Source organism: Pyrus communis, chromosome 5, assembly GCF_041283825.1.
Source record: "Pyrus communis isolate YQ-2024b chromosome 5, ASM4128382v1, whole genome shotgun sequence".
Taxonomy (NCBI): Eukaryota; Viridiplantae; Streptophyta; class Magnoliopsida; order Rosales; family Rosaceae; genus Pyrus; species Pyrus communis.
In genome coordinates, this window is record NC_142569.1 from 13,523,548 (window position 1) to 13,540,001 (window position 16,454).

General features: G+C 36.0%; 3 protein-coding genes across 11 annotated transcripts; 1 reads left to right on the forward strand and 2 right to left on the reverse strand.

Moving 5' to 3' along the window:
• Positions 1 to 3,761: 3,761 nt before the first annotated feature.
• LOC137724808 (two-pore potassium channel 4-like) lies at positions 3,762 to 4,678 on the forward strand. Its single transcript, XM_088693383.1, has 2 exons — positions 3,762 to 4,303; positions 4,417 to 4,678. The coding sequence occupies exons 1-2, from the start codon at positions 3,762 to 3,764 to the stop codon at positions 4,676 to 4,678; spliced, it is 804 nt and encodes a 267-aa protein (XP_088549509.1).
• A 451-nt stretch (positions 4,679 to 5,129) lies between these two features.
• Positions 5,130 to 10,357, reverse strand: LOC148696815 (uncharacterized). 9 transcript variants are annotated; one of them, XM_088694449.1, is made up of 8 exons: positions 9,228 to 10,357; positions 8,079 to 8,210; positions 7,735 to 7,782; positions 7,015 to 7,140; positions 6,840 to 6,909; positions 6,648 to 6,767; positions 5,907 to 5,986; positions 5,546 to 5,797 (listed from the first exon to the last, which is right to left on the reverse strand). In XM_088694449.1, the coding sequence occupies exons 1-4, from the start codon at positions 9,391 to 9,393 to the stop codon at positions 7,073 to 7,075; spliced, it is 414 nt and encodes a 137-aa protein (XP_088550575.1). In that variant the 5' UTR covers positions 9,394 to 10,357; the 3' UTR covers positions 5,546 to 5,797; positions 5,907 to 5,986; positions 6,648 to 6,767; positions 6,840 to 6,909; positions 7,015 to 7,072. The 9 variants fall into 8 exon arrangements, 7 of the variants coding, with proteins under 7 accessions (XP_088550576.1, XP_088550575.1, XP_088550577.1 ...); XM_088694450.1 differs by lacking the exons at positions 5,546 to 5,797; positions 6,648 to 6,767 and adding an exon at positions 5,130 to 5,283; XR_015962751.1 differs by lacking the exon at positions 6,648 to 6,767.
• Positions 10,358 to 14,245: 3,888 nt separating this feature from the next.
• On the reverse strand, positions 14,246 to 15,926 carry LOC137726495 (pathogenic type III effector avirulence factor Avr AvrRpt-cleavage: cleavage site protein). Its single transcript, XM_088694452.1, has 4 exons — positions 15,595 to 15,926; positions 15,270 to 15,491; positions 14,733 to 14,900; positions 14,246 to 14,537 (listed from the first exon to the last, which is right to left on the reverse strand). The coding sequence occupies exons 1-4, from the start codon at positions 15,601 to 15,603 to the stop codon at positions 14,484 to 14,486; spliced, it is 453 nt and encodes a 150-aa protein (XP_088550578.1). The 5' UTR covers positions 15,604 to 15,926; the 3' UTR covers positions 14,246 to 14,483.
• Between the last annotated feature and the right edge of the window lie 528 nt (positions 15,927 to 16,454).

Sequence of the window (16,454 nt, forward strand, 5' to 3'; positions counted from 1 at the left end):
GATTTGGACGTTTTCTATTAGAAACCACTTTATGTGGGATACAAGACGTGAATCTCCCCCATTGACTATTAAAGTAGCTGAGAAACCATTGCAGCCAACAATGGCATGGAAGAGCTGAATAAGCCTCTGCCATGATCTTTATTCGAAGACTTATGCCCCAAGCATTACAAACAGAAGTACCTCCTAAACGAGATCATATACCAGTTGCAAACATACATGCAAGGATAGACGTACTTGACGGACGTCGAGTTAACATCCTTGGAGGGTGTGCCGCCCCTGTTGGACAGTCTGGTACACCGACGGATAGCCAATCAATCTGTCTTGGCCTGGAGCCTGGTATATCATTCGATTCGTAGGATTCACTTCCCTAGAAGAGGAAGACACGACACAACAATGAATCCATACTTGATCGCTGTCTCAAATCATTTCCATCTCATGAGATTAATCCGGATTTCTCCCGAGACTTAAAGTTCTTGGTCCAGTATACTAGTTTGGATGAGCTAAATGGAATTGAAATGAGATTAGCATCGAAGATGTTTTCACTTATATGGTAGCTACCGACATAAATGAAAAGCAAAGATATCGAACCGTGTTCCATTGATTAAGTGACAACGTAGAACTAATTGGACAACCGAAATAACAATCTGGGTCAAATTCCTTACCAAAGTGTGTTTGGACCTCTCATTCCTACACTGCCAAAGGTAAAACTATTATGTTACAAGTGGGAAAGAAGCGTTATGAGATGAATGAAATAATGCGATATGATGCACGCCTTACGGCGCAAGGTTTTTCTTAAACGTCCTGTGATTGATAGCAACATTATGAAATGCGATTAGTGTTTTCTCCATGGGGATATAGATACGGAGATTTACATGTAAGTTCCCGAAGAATTACATGGATTGGTTCAAATAGTTCCAAACTACGGAGCACCCTCTTAACTTGTTTGAGGCGTTCACTTACAATCTGACGGATGTGGTATACCCGCCTAAGTGATTATTTGATCAGTCAGGGATATGAATTATGCCCTTACGTGTCAAACTATGAAGTCTTATTCCGAATTGCTAGAGTTACAGTTTATGTCGTTGACACGAATCTCACTAAGACTTTAGTAGAGCTTGAGAAAATTGCCTCGCACTTGAAGATGGAATTTGAGATGAAAGATCTTAGGAAAACTCGTTTATGCCTTGACCTGAAGTTCAAGCGTTGTTCTGACGGTACCTTGGTCTACCAGTCAAACTACACCCCGAAAGTGTCACTTTTGAGTATACTTTTGATCATCCATACGTTATATGCAAATGAGACCCTTGAAGAGGTTATGGAATTCAAAATTCCATATCTAAAGTTCAACTTTGTGCTTCGTTGTACTTAGCTTATTGTATTTAGACAGGACATCTCCTACATAAGCTAAAACTGCACAAGGCATTAAATGCTCCAATGGCTCAAAGTCCTCGCCTGCATGAACTAAAACTGCATAAGGCACCAATCGCTCCAATGGCTTAAAGTCTTCGCCCGCACGAGCTAAAACTGCACAAGGCATTAAATGCTCCAATGGCTCAAAGTCCTCGCCCGCATGAACTAAAATTGCATAAGGCACCAATCGCTCCAATGGCTTAAAGTCCTCGCTCGCACGAGCTAAACTGCATAAGGCACCAATCGCTCCAATGGTTTAAAGTCCTCGCCCGCACGAGCTAAATCTGCACAAGGCATCAAATGCTCCAATGGCTTCAAGTCCTCGCCCGCATGAGCTAAAACTGCACAAGGCATTAAATGCTCCTTGCCTGCACGAGCTAAAACTGCACAAGGTATCAAACCCCAACAAACACATAAGGAACTACGAGCGACTTGATCCCTCAACGAGGGTACGTAGGCAATCTAGGGCTCTACCTAGATGCAGTCACAAAATCAAATAAACACCCAAATCCCCAAGTTACAATTTATTCATATTAGAATCAAAGGGTATTCCTTTCCCAAAAGAAGGGTTGTAATTAATAGGCGCGTAGCCTAGAATGGGTCGAACTCAATTTAATAAAACCCTTTTAAAAAATGAATGAGGGTGAAATCGAGTGAATTATTGGTTTACATATTGTGTACAATTTTTGCTCAACACATTTATTAGTTAAAAATAAGGGTAAAAAATGAAGATTTCTGCACCTAATAGTAAGAAGGGACGGATATTAAATTTGCACTTAAAAAAGGCGTTGCTATTGATAAATAAAGACGAAAGGGTACATATTTCTGCCGCTAATAGTTATTATGCCATGTAGGCAAGTGTGATATGTTGAAAGTTTTAGGGACGATTATTAAGGCCCCTACTTTAATATTTGTATTTAATTGAGTTTCTATTTGTCATACTGCATTTTGGAAATTGTCTTAATTGAGAAACGATTTCCATTCCATCATTAACTATTTAATACGTCACATTTTCAAAGTCAAGTATATTTATAATTCTTTCAGTTCTTCGAAAATTATTATTCAAAACTAATATCATCACCAACCTAGATGAAGAAACAAGAGCTATTGCCAACAAATTAATATTAAAGTTACATTCTTCAATTGATTAGATACAAATGTTACATGATAGGAGTACGATGAATACATACAAATCCACCCCAGTACATAAGGTTCTCTAAAAGTTCGCTCCAAATCTAAATCTAATCAAAGACTTAATCCCTTGATTCAAACACATAATATGATTAAAAGTCTGTCTTCAATCTCCCCTTGATGCATATGAAAAGTATGTGTTCCATCTTTCCTGTAAACACAAAACACAAGATCATAATAATTGTTACAAATTTTCCCAAAAATAAAAATACGCACTCGAATACTGCCTCCCTTTCCAAATCGAATACCAAACAAAACCAACAAAACATAGAAAAACAAAAGAGAGAGCTCAAATTCAAATAGAACCAAGTTGGGTTCATAACGTAATCGCACAAAATATATACAAAACTCAAAATCAAAATAACTGGGTAAAGAAAAATAATGAAAATTATTACCTGTATGAACATTGCAGAAAAAGAGAAAAGAAAGAATAATAACCTTAAGAAATCAATCAAAGTTTTAAACTAAAGAATAATAACCTTAAGAAATCAATCAAAGTTTTAAACTCTCTCAACCCCTAATGATCTCTTTATCTTGATTTCAATCCACAAATGACAAGCATTAAGAAATAAAGACAAAGGGAGAATGAAAAATGACGGGAAAGAACAAAGAGAATGAGAAGAGAGAATGCTATTGATACTTGACATCGCATGAGAGAAGAACGGTTAATATAGGAAGAGATAATGCATATATGACCCACGGTTAGGTGTTGATACTTTTAAACGATAGAAATTAAAATAAAACCAAAAATAAACAGTTAGAGAAAGTGGCGATGGATAAGGTAATAGTGGGGATTAGGATTAGGGTATTGAATAATTAAATCTTATTGACAATAGGGGCGGTTGTTTCCCTACTTGTTAATAAAATTAACAGCTAGAAATTGTTCCCATATTAAGGACTGATTTAAACGCCCCTAATATAATTAATAGGGGCAAATAATATTTCTGCATTTAATATCTTATTAATAGAGGCGAATTCATCAATTTGCCCCTAGTTGACCGCACCTAATAATCACTTTTCTTGTAGTACAGAGAAAAAGAAGCAACCCTTTTTTCTTTTGGTTTTTGATCACTCTGTTGTATCGTGATGTAGTTGCTAGGTTTTTCATAGATAACCAAGGACGCGCTAATCCAGCAACCTATGGCATAGCCGAACAGTGGATGGGTGTGGTGCGTGTTGTGGTACTAGTTCTTGCATTCGGAATTGGGATGATTGCTCACTTTAGTCAGGTTAAGGGTAGTGTTAAGAAGGAATTCCGGGGCTTTGTCCAGTCTCTATATTTTGCTGTTGTTACTATAACAACAGTAGGATATGGAGACTACTTTCCCAATACGAGTACCTCGAAGTGGTTAATGGTATTAGTCTCAGTGGTTTTGGCAAATCCAAGTATGTGTATTATTGATAAAATCATAGGCAAGCTCATATCTAGGATTGTTTCCAAGAGTAGATTTTATCAAAGGCCTAGGCAGTATCAGATCGGTTCGACGACATTTTGTACGTTTATCCTAGTGGTAATTATAGGGCCTGCAGTAATACACCTATTGGAGGTGAAGCAGATGAATTATGCAGAGGTGTATTACTTTAATGCTATATCGTTGATGACGGTTGGGTACGGCGATTTTACGTTCAAATCTACCGGTGAACAACTTTTCGCTTCGTTTTATCTGCTATTTGGACCACTGCTGGTAGTCCGATATTTGGAGTTCGTGGTTTGCTCTTTTCTCCGATAGTGGACGGGGTAATTAAATTTACTTTATTTACATATACCTTGTGTCTTTGTGACTCTTTGAAGTTATGATTTTTCTTAATATGCAGACCAACCTTAGAACAACAGTTACAAGAAGACAAGGCAGCTATAGCAGTTGGTCAAGCTCTTCCAGTGGCAGTAGAGATAAGAAACCAACCAGGAGTAACACAAGATGTGCTGTCAAAAGTAACGGAAGCATCGGAAAGGACTGGCATCACAACGACAGACACAAGAATTGATTCAAGCATTGAAGAGAACCCAAGAGGCACAAGAACGACTACGTACTGCCTACAATGGTCACGGACGGTTCACAAGGGACCTCGTCTATGAGCTTCAGGTATTTTAAAGAACTATTGATCGTAATTTGTTTGTATCTTTTGATTTCTTTTCTTACTAGTGCTTTTGATTTAATGAAGTACGCAAGAAACGGAAATGTAGAACAACAAGGAGCTGATCGAAACCCACATGGAAGGTAGAGATCCGAGGATGTCTTCTACTGTACACGAATTCTCAACTTGCTCAGCCATTGTGAAAGGAAGGTTTCCATGGCAAGTTCTTGCAGAGGCAGCCCTGCAGAATCTCGATAGTTTTGCCTGTTTGTGTCTTGTCGGAGTGCATAAGTATTCTTGTAACTACTGGCATTTTTAGCTGGCTTTCTTTCGGTCATATTCTTCCATACACGTTTTTTTGGTTTTTTGTCGAGTATCCAGCACAAGGATAAGAAGCATATGCATTATTGTTAGACTTTATATTTCCTTTTTTTATCAAGACAAAAACCATGTGGCTCAAGTTGGATGTATGTATTCTCAAATAAGGCTGAAAATCTACTCAAACCGTAATTACACTTGTGAACAGAAACATCGTCAAAACAAATCAACTAAACAGATAGAAACAAAACAATGCAAGTGGTTGAAAGGGCTTGATCAACGGACAAACTGCATCACCAAAACAGGTTGATCAAGAATTACAATTGGGATCCTAAAGAGTAAATTATGTAATCTCTGATGAAATCATGAATTATCTAAAAATTCTTGTACAAAGATATATCAATTTGTGTAGGAAAAAGGCGAGAATATACTAAAGGATTACCCCCAACTAATTTGATGCACGCGTGACCAATAACGGATCAGAAAATGTGGAAGGAGAAAGGTAACACGTCTAACATCAAATTATGATTTCAAGGTTAGGATGCATTAATAAAGGACAACGAAAGATTTTGTTCATTCTTTTAGTTATTCATATAACCGTTTTAAAAGGAACTGTTAACCACTGTGAGTTATCCCTATATCACGAACAATACTTGTATTCTGTCTTTCAACCAAATTTTAGATATCAAACTTATCGCAGATGAAAACCATCAATTTCAAAACAAGTTAAAGCATAGAAATCTACAAGCTTGAAACAAGATTTCAACAAGACACGGCTCTCCATGTTCAGATCTTCTTCTTTCTGTGAGTTAAAGTGCATATGAAGAGTAGAATACCCTAAGAAAGAGGAATAACGTGCCAGTAAAAGTGGAAACCAGTCAGCCAATAAGAAATGAACAGTGATGTCATACCCGTGGTGTCAGTTAGTATAGCTTACGCAGTTGTCGAAGATTCAAATAGCATCTGCTGCAAACTTTGAATTAGAGTGCACCTAAAACAATCAGCAAAAAAAGTTGGGAGTTTTTCCCGCAAAACAAAATGGTGAAGAGAAACACACATTCATCATAGATACTTCTATGCAGAAGAGATAACCGAATTCAGTGTTGTTATTGAGAAGGCATGTATTTTCCTTTTTTGAAGATTGGGAAGACATGCTAGACCACTACCATAAAGTCTACCGAGTGCCAGACAGGCCCATGATGCCAAATTACATCAAATTCTACCATCAACCATGCAAATTTTGAATTTCTCCCTAGAAATACAGGAACAGATGCCAATAACTAGTTTGTTTAAGTGAGGTTCTGAACGTCATAGTGTATAGAATTGCTTGTCATATCAGGCTATAAGCGTTCCAGCAGGACTTCTTTGCTAACGTAATTAGTGTATCGTGGATGTGGATCCATTCAGCCATCAAAATTTCAAAGCGAATGCAGCAAAAAGATATCAAAGAGCAGGCAATCATGCCTTATGACTACGTGCCATTACTGTCCATATGAATGCAAACAAGAATACCATACAAAGCTAGGCTCGCATGTGATGATGGCTACAATGATCATCAATGGTATAGGTCAGCCCCCACGAATAAAAACATAACGGGAACCCCAGAAGATAAGGAAGGATGGAACCATGGAAGGAAAATTTCAATGCTTGACTGGGATAACCTCCAGGGAATAAAGAAAGTATACAAGCAACGTGATTAGTAGGTAGCATGTCCATGATGCTTTCGTCATCCGGGTCCTCTCAATGACTACAACTAGAATCCAACTTTTTTTCTGCAGAAGATTTTGGAAATTTGGATATAACAGTAAATGTAGGAAACTTGAAAACCAAGAACACATACAAACCTCAGATAATAAATTCTCTTCCTTGTGATAAGAATTTGATAATTCTCCAACAAGTTCTGCATGCTTTCTCCTGTACACATTAGATACTCCAGTAAAAGAAATGTGAAATGTAGCAACAATTGAAGTCTTCCACCATACAAAGCATAATAAATTGAAAAGTAAAAATGCATTGTACCTAAGGGAATGGAGATCAAGATGGATGTGCGCTTCATCTGATGATACTTTAGGTGCCATTAGAATTGCTTGCTGCTTAGCATTCTCAACTTGAGCTTCCACCCATTGTCTTTCACTTGTCCCAGAACTGCACAATATTCAGCAGTAACAGAGTCAGCAGGGATTCCAAATTTACTGACAACAAAAAAATGCTAGCATGAAAGTTGACAAGAAAAAAGGTTTAACCAGCCACAGATATAGAAATACCACATCTATTCGAGCACCATAAATAGAGAAGAGAGGAGGGAGAGAGAGGAGGGGGGGGAGGGGGGGGGGGTGAGATAGAGAGAGAGATTGATGATGATGGAGGAGATTGAACAGAATACAAATAACTAAAACGGAAAAAATACTATACACCTCTCATGGGCCAGAGAAGTAAATTAAGTAACAACTAGAATATACCCTCTCACTCGGATTACACAAAAGGAATATATCTCGAATTTCCACCATACTCTATATCTGTCAGCTTTTTGTACCTTCTTTTTAGATTTTCTTAAAGGAACTTTTGTAGCTTCTTTGTATATTTCTTAAAGGAAATAAAAGGATTGAAGTAAATAATAACAACAATTGTTCTAGTTTCTCAAAGAGGATGCAGGAATCTGAATCCAACAAAATAAGTAGGCACCATTCTATCAATTTCTACAAGTTAGAAACTTTCTGAATGGGGGAAAAAGTTACATACATTGAACGAATTCGTTGAAACTCAGAGAATGATGTGATTTTTTAAGATCTGCTGCAACAAAAAGGCCAAATAAAAGGAGTCAAATTGCTACTCTATATAAGTTAAAACAGCTAGGTAACTCTAGATTATGGATATTCACTTGTGCAAAGAATCAAATTTTGCATCAAAGTGATAGTGACATGAATACATATGGTTGGCATACATATTAAGTTTCTGTACATGATTAACGCTGTGTACGGAATCACTACTCTACCACACCAGCGAATTGGATAAGTAGTTTATTAGAAAAACAAAAATAATCTTGCAAATCATAAAGTTGCAGCAATGCTGGCTAAAGTTCCGACCTAAGTGAAAGCAACACCGGCTGACGAGTACAGCAGAAGCCTGATGAGTAAGCATGTCAAATTGAGAATGCAGATGTCTAAGCTGCCTCTGCCAACCGTAAAGCTTCAGCTTTATAGGCCAAAGTTGCATCCCTAAGGAAGGAAAGAAGTCTGTAAGTAGCTGAAGCAGGATACCGCAATGCATCATCACTAGGCAAAAAAATGATTATGATTCTGTAATCCAAGAATCAATGGTACGTCTAAAGATTCAAAATGTCCATATCATACTGAAGCTGAAAACTAGGTTTATTAGATAAAGTGAAGTTCGAACCAACTCGACATGCTGTTAAATTACGAACAAGGATAAACTGCAAATCCAACACATGCAAAGAAGCTTTAATAAGACCTATTTCACAGTCCATCCAGTCATATCTTATACTAGAAAAAAAGTGTCACAAAATCTTTAGTCCGGGTGATTCCATCAAGTACAAACAAGAACTTAGCTGGTACCAAACAACATGCATAAGCCTGAACTCAACCACATCCAGAAACCCTTTCACACCCTACTTGCCCTCAAACAAATCAAGTCAGAACTTCAATAACCGTCGGACCAAAGTAGTCAAGATAGATCCAAAGCAAAAGGTAGCACAAGCAACGCTATCGCATAGCGGATACCATGAATACGGGGTATCAAATCTTCCACTACAAGAACAATCAGGGTGTCAGATGATTAATGAAGAGCATGGCAAGGAATCTTGAGAAGCATAACAAGATGAAGTGCAAGAGTTCAAAAGGCAACTAGCCGACTGATCAAATTAGCCGAGCATGGAAAGACAGGAAATGTGGCGCTGCCGAGAATGGCCAACTATGTGAAATGTGGGGCTGTCTACTAATAATTCCTAAAGAGTAAATAATCAGGAGTTGAGGGATGAGAGAACACATGTTTTGTCGGCATCATACATACACATAAAGCACTATATCATCCACAACTATAATTTAAAGGGCTGGCATTTTCTTCAAACATCTAAAATCAGTCAATTTGCTTATATACATCATTTTTGTTTGGTTCAGTTTGATGTTGCCAGTGTTTTTGCTTTACCCACGAAAGCTAAAAGCGATATCAACCAAGTCTGGAGACTTCACAATAAGAACAGAATGTAATAAGCATACCGTGATAAACAGAACGTCCAATTCCTTTTCCCTTCACCAGCTCCGACAGCATAATACAACAAGGTGCAGCGGGAATTATGACTAGGAAATGTAGCCCTGCACCTTGCAGGCTTCCCTTCAAGTATATCATTCTGATGAAGAAGAATGTTACATGATTCAGTACCATATAACAGATAAAATCACTAAATTACGGAATCGGTTTAATGAGATAAAAACAATAAATTATGTAAACAGTTTAATGAGCCCAAACCCTGCAGTTCCCATGTAATGCGTAATCAAATCCGATAAGAAAAGACATCACTGGATTAATTTGAATTAAGTCTCCAATTACATAAAAACAGTCTGTCAACTGACTACATTTACCAACACATAATAAAGAGTCAAACGATTTCCCTGCTACGGGTAGAATCGAACTCGCACAGCCCCATGCCGGGGCAGGAGAGCCGCAACAGATGGAATTCCTTAGGCTTCGAAGTGGTGGGAATGAGCTGATACCGAGCCATCACATTCAGGTGGACTTGGATTATTCCTCTGGAGATTTCCTCGATGAGCTCTTCACCTAAGTAGGCACGATCAGTTTGCATTTTGAAACTCAAGGTGGCCGTCTGGTTGGTCTCGCTGGTTAAAAGCAAGGGAGGAGGCAATGACTTGGTAGTCACCATAAAGCTGCCGCCAAGCCAGCGATCGTACAAGAAGAGCGTGGCCTGCAGACGATCGTCAAAGTAGAGGTAGAAGCCGTGCTTGCTGTTGGGGTTTGTGACTACGAGCTTCAGCTCCCATTCAACAGTACACTCGGGCCCGGCCGTGCTGAGTCGGGCAATGGTAATCGACTCGACACTTACTTCCAATGGTTCCGGAAAGGGCGAGTAAGCCCTATAGCAGACGAGGACGAAGAACACAATACTCACAATAAAAGCAGATAGAATGCTCACGACTAGGACGGGCCGCTGGCTATAATCGGTCCTCACTGTTGCATAAGTATTGAGAACGAACGCCGGTGGTTTCATGACGATGAGCTAGGTAGATCGTTCAATGGCGGTGGGAGAAAAGATGAACAACACGGGCCCAACTCAAAGCCCTAATTTGATCGAAAACTTTCGGTATTCCCAATTCTGTCATAACCCCAACTCAAAGCCCTATAAGTTTATTGATGCCTATTTCATAATTTGTAAATTAAATTGGGATAATTGACACTTTTTATTTTGGCGGAACTCAAATTGGAGACTTTTCTAAGAGCATTGTTGGAAATTTTATTATTATTATTATTAAATAATTGAGTGGAAATTAGAAGTGATGTTTTTGGTGAAAATATGCGTCTATCATAATGAAGAGTTGTAACTTTTAACTATTCATGAATGATCACATGCTTTATAAAAAAGTATCTAAAATCTATAAATAAGTGAAGCCTCCTATAATCATAAAACCATATATATATATATATATATATATATATATATATATATATATGTTCATATTAATACATTGAGTGCACTAAAAATTAGAGTTTCATTGAGTCTATATGAAAGCCTTTTCAACACAATTGTAATTCGTTGAAGCCTTGTGATTTGGAGTGTGCAAGCGCCAACCAATCATGAGCACCGTAGTGGAGGCGTAAACTTGTCTTAAGGACAGAGTGTCCAACACTTGTTTCGACTATATTTCTAGGTTTTTTCTAATCCATTATGTCATGTTCATTTAACATTGGTTAATCATGTGCATGCATTACTTTGATATATAATTGCATGAATTATTTCTTAATTTTCTATGTGATTTAATATACCAATTAGACCCTATTTTAAGTTTAGGTTTGGTTGCTATAATCTTGTCATCGGTTCCGAATTGGCATTTCATAATTGGTAATTCATAATTGCTCGTTGTTTTGCATGATTGCATACTTGGGGTTTCCATATTCGTTTTGATTGTTAATTTAATAAGTGCATGATCACTTTGTAGACAACATTTTTGTATTCATACATGTATTGTATCGAAGAACATGCCAACTATATATGTATTATTGTTGTGTTTTTCTTAATGTCGTATGCACGAAGTGATTCATAAATTTATATTCGTGAATTTATTAAGATTTGATTGGATTCAAATTAAGAGATGATATTGGAGCATGCTTAGCGCTTCTTTTGTCTTTTACATAAGTGATAAGGATACTTGTATAATCTTATACTAGTTGACAAAAGGTTATTTCCTCACGAGTTTTCACAGGGAGAAGTTATTTGGTGAAGCAAATTTTTGTAATATGATGTTTTCTCTACTTACATTGGTTTTTTTGTGTTCGATTAGTTACCTACGAAGTTTGAACGCAAGTCATGTGAAGTAAGCCCCACACCTAATCTCCACTAAAAAAAAATTAGGATCCCTTTGCATAAAGGGCATATATATATATATATATATATATATATATATATGTATATAGACACACACACATACATATATAATATATGTATGTATGTATGTGTCTATATATAGACACACACCTCTCTACACAATTACAATTGGTTTCAGAAATTGGACAAAATCTGAATACAAGTGACTAAATAGGTTACAAGGTCTTTAACGTATTAATGAAAGATGGAATTTTAATAACCTTTCCACTTGATTCTCATTACTTTTTACTTGAATTTTCTTGTTTATCCTTTCAATTTTCTTCTTACTCATTCTTGGTGATCAAAACTATGTAACTTTTAGATCACTCAGTAAACTTCAACTCTACAAATTCAACAAAATTAGAAATTATTTGATAGCCAGTTCACATTGTCGATATTTTAGTTAAGTGAAGAACATGATTTGTCTATTCTATAAATAACCGTTAAACGACTAAATAATTTTCAATTTTATTATTTTTTAATAAGATGATCATTAAGAGTAACCTAAAAATAGGTAGTTCAGATATTGTGCAACATTACAAGATAAAAGAAGACTAAAATCAGAAAGTCCAAATCAAAAAGTTGCTAAAAAAGATTAATTTTTCCAGAATGCAGTGCAAAACTTAACAGAACAAAATTTTTTGCTTTTTATGATAGGCAAACGAAACCTGTGTTGCCAATTTTTTTACACAATTACTATTGGTTTCAGAAATTAGACAAAATCTGAATACAAGTGGCTAAATAGGTTACAAGGTCTTTAACGTATTAAAGAAAGGTGGAATTCTAATAACCTTTCCACTCGATTCTCATTACTTTTTACTTGAATTTTCTCGTTTACCCTTTCAGCTTTCTTCTTATTCATGCTTGGTGATCAAAATTATGTAATTTTTAGATCACTCAGTAAACCTCAACTCTACAAAATCAACAAAATTAGAAATTATTTGACCGCCCGTTCACATTGTTGATATTTTAGTTAAATGAAGAAAATGGTTTGTCTATTCTATAAATAACCGTTAGATGACTAAATAATTTTCAACTTAATTATTTTTTAATAAAGATGATCATTAAGAGTAACCTAAAAATAGGTAGTTCAGATATTGTGCAACATTACAAGATAAAAGAAGAGTAAAATAAGAAAGTCCAAATCAAAAAGTTGCTAAAAAAGATTAATTTTTCCAGAATGCAGTGCAAAACTTAACAGAACAAAAAATTTTGCTTTCTATGATAGGCAAACGAAACCTGTGTTGCCAAATTTTTATCTGTATATTTTTATAGTCACACATCTGCATACAAGGGATGGATGCTTTTTAGAATTTGAACACCTTAATCCTCTTTAGTTCCCTAACCCCACATGCATCCTACTTTAGTAAACAAAAAGAAAGTGGAGGATTATAAAGCAACCATAATGAGAGGATATCACGCCTATCTAATCCATCGATATCCATACAAAACAACACCGCATCTAAAATCTCTCCATCATATAATATCGATTACTTTATGCTAATGGTAGTTCCCGTCGTTCATCTCGATTTTCACTTTCGCGTTTCTATTGCCTTTTTTTCTTTGCAATTCATTGTGTTAGCATTGTTTGCCCATTAAATAAGCCGAAATTTCTTCCAAGTTGAATTTTTCAAATGAAAAACTAATCTAAAATAAAATTAGACGTAAAAATAAACTCCAATGGATTGAACTAAAAGTGAAAATAAAAGGAAAAACAAAGAGGAAAATGCAAGAAAATTTTTTACAAGAACAAAATTGAGAATGTTAATAAACCATGTGGACTAACAGTGTAAAATTGACCTATAATTTTAATTCTTGCTCAATTTCCCAAACCTAAAGTTATCGTTTGCGTGTGTTGAGTGCCTTTTGTATCAATCACTGTTCTGGGTGGGTGTTATGTATAGTGTTCCTATTCCTTTTCTTTTTTCTTTCTTTTCTTTTCCTTTTTACTTTTATCATGAAAAGGAAATATCCAATGCCCCCACATGTGATCCCTTTTCTCCTTAGTAAAATCTTTGTATCCCAAACCCAACCCTATTTCCCTCTTTTCATGCGATATGCGAATATTCAAATATATATTAAACCCCACACATCTGACCAAAAAAAAAAGAAAGCCCTTTTTCTTCCTTTTACAATATCTTATAAAATTAAAATTCCAAGTTCCAACAATATTTCACAGTGAAATAATATAGGATTAAGTCTGGATAACTACTTAAATTTAGAGCTGAATCTAAAATTATTTCTAAATTTTTAACATATTCTAAATAACTACTTAAAATTTTAAAAATTGAACATCTATTTAGTTCACTAGCGTTCAGGGATGACAAGACAAATATTAAGCGTGTTTTAACTCTTCAAGTCATCTATGCAAATTTGAATCTCTAAATTGACGTCATTTAGCTAAGCAAATTTATGGTAGAACTTGACGAGAATGAGTCAATTTGAGGGATTAGAACTCCAAAAACCTCAATTAGTGAAAACCAACTTTAGTATTTGTACACCTTATCATTTAATTTTAATAACGTCATTACTTAATTTTGGTCATTACTTAATTTTGGTAAAGTCCTCGCTGACCTACCAGATGTCTAATTTTCAAAACTTTAGTTAGTCATTTGAAATGTTTCAAAAGGTTAAGACTAATTTGAAATCACCAAAAAAGATTGAGGTGTTTTTGCTCAATAATATATATAAAGATTCAGTAAAAACAAAGTTACAAGCTCCCCAAATCCACTGACAAGGAGAAAGACAAATTAATCCTTCAGTAGCTAAATATGTTAATAATCTTGAAGTGGAACACCTGAAACACTAAACCACTTTGCTCTTTAATTTCCTCATATATTTACTAATAACTCCGATATAAAATCTCCTCTCTACTGCTTCAAGCAACACAGGTTGGCAGCAAGCAGCTTGAAAAGAACCCAAATCCTCTCTTCTGCAACCAAAAAGTTGAAGAAAAAAAAAGAAGAAGAAACAATTACTATAAATTTATTAGAAAGAACTTTATACAATAAGGTCAAAAAAGAGGTTAAAACTAAAGTCCTAATGGATGGCAATTTATTTAAGGATGCAATATTTTTTTTTTTTTCACGTTGGTGAAGATAAAGAGACTTTGGAGAGCTGCCTTTACCTTTTTGGATTTTGCATAGAGGAGGTCTGGTGAAATTTTGTACAAGTCTTCATCCACTGGCTTTGGTGTAGGCCTGTGCCTTGGTGGAGGGCTTGGTGGCTCCTTCACGTCACTCACCACCCAACTTTCCTCTTTTGCTTCTTTCACATGTGACTGCAGCATTTTGTTCTGCAGAATTTGCCACCAATAGTAAAAAAAATCAATCATTCATCCATCCATCCATCAAACCATGTAAGTACTTTGGAAATAATCCACAGAGTAAACATGTTAAGAATTTAATGAAATATAGGAGACAAGAGACTAAGACGTCAATAAAGTGTGCTAAACTGTGGTTTGTATACAGTTATTATCAGTTTAGTGTCCCTCCAGTCTTATTTTTAAAAGTTCGTAACAAGTTTTATGTGCGTGCATTTCTCTAACTTGATAAAATAAGGTTTTATGATTAGGATTAAATCCTAAAGATTATCTATATAATGTGGAATTTGAAGAAAATTTGGACTTGGAAAACAAGTTGATCATTAAGAATTTAAAATTTACCCTTCTGCGAGGAACAACAATCATGGCAGGTGTGACAACATGATTCTCATACAGATCACCAGCAACGTACAGATCACGATCCTCATCGTGTCCATCAGAGTAAGTAGTGTAGCGCAGAAGCCCAGCCTGCCTTGCCGACTCAAAACACTGAGTAAATGGAAGGTCTTGGTTCCAATCCCAGCTCCCAAACGCTGGAACTTGACTCCTCATCATCCTAAATTCCTGTTTATACACAAAACCCGCAAATTCATATCAGAAAAAAGTAAACAAAAGATTTGACATCTTCAAGATTAAACTCCAAAAGGGTATTAAAAACAAGGCTTACTTGATCCATTGAGTGTGAAAGTTTTGAGCTTTGTGCAGAAGAGAAGAGATTTTGACCTGAGAGACTCAAAGGGTTGCAAAATGTGGTGCCTTTGTTTCTCCTCCCTTTCTTTTGATGTTGGGTGAATGTGAGCGTGGGTTTATGATAACCTATTTAAAAGGAAGGCTGGGTAGAGAGAGAGAGAGAGAGAGAGAGAGAGTCATAAAGTAGGGGGTATATCGGGATCCAAAGGTTAAGGCATGCCGGCAGGGAGTAAAATACGCAAATTGGTATGGTAAAAATGAAAAGAAAATGAACCCAACAGAGTATAGAAAACGAAGTTTCACGGGAGCAGACAGAGAGACAAAGTGGCAAGGTATAAGAAGAATGCTCTGCTGAGTGAGCTTTTACCCTTTTGGTTTTTTTTTTTTTTTTTTTTTATAAACTCTGCCCCTCTCTCTTTAACTTTTCTCAGGTCTTTGCTTTGCCTGGTTTGTCTCTGCTCTCACCAGATCATGCATATTCCAAAGCCTGAGAAAGAACCCTTCTTTCTTTTCAATTTTCACTTGGGTTTTTTAAGGCTTATTTATTGATTTTCTCCGGCCTTTTATAATTTCACTTTGCCTCTAAACTGAATTTGTCTCGCTTCATCGTCTGAAACTATTAAAAATGAGTCATTCACTCATTACGTTCACACTAGTAGAAACTTGGCAATTTGAAAATTTCATATTAATCGCCAACCACAATGGCTCATCTTTGCCAGCATGGTATGAAATGTTCAAACTATCAATTCATTTAATATTCATGAGAATTGACAAAATTGGGGTGAAATAGCTCAATCATGACAGTTTCAAAGAATAAAATGAGACAAATTGAGGTTA

Coding starts and splice junctions, on each gene's coding strand:
- LOC137726495 (XM_088694452.1), bottom strand. Junction 14,901..15,269: donor TTGTTGTTCCTCGCAGAAGG/GTAAATTTTAAA, acceptor CAAATTCTGCAG/AACAAAATGCTGCAGTCACA. Junction 14,538..14,732: donor TCTATGCAAAATCCAAAAAG/GTAAAGGCAGCT, acceptor TTTTGGTTGCAG/AAGAGAGGATTTGGGTTCTT.
- LOC137724808 (XM_088693383.1), top strand. CDS start 3,762: ATGGGTGTGGTGCGTGTTGTGGTACTAGTTCTTGCATTCGGAATTGGG. Junction 4,304..4,416: donor CTGGTAGTCCGATATTTGGA/GTTCGTGGTTTG, acceptor CTTAATATGCAG/ACCAACCTTAGAACAACAGT.
- LOC148696815 (XM_088694444.1), bottom strand. CDS start 9,393: ATGGTACTGAATCATGTAACATTCTTCTTCATCAGAATGATATACTTG. Junction 8,211..9,227: donor TGGACGTTCTGTTTATCACG/GTATGCTTATTA, acceptor TTCCTTCCTTAG/GGATGCAACTTTGGCCTATA. Junction 7,786..8,078: donor CCGGTGTTGCTTTCACTTAG/GTCGGAACTTTA, acceptor TTTTTGTTGCAG/CAGATCTTAAAAAATCACAT.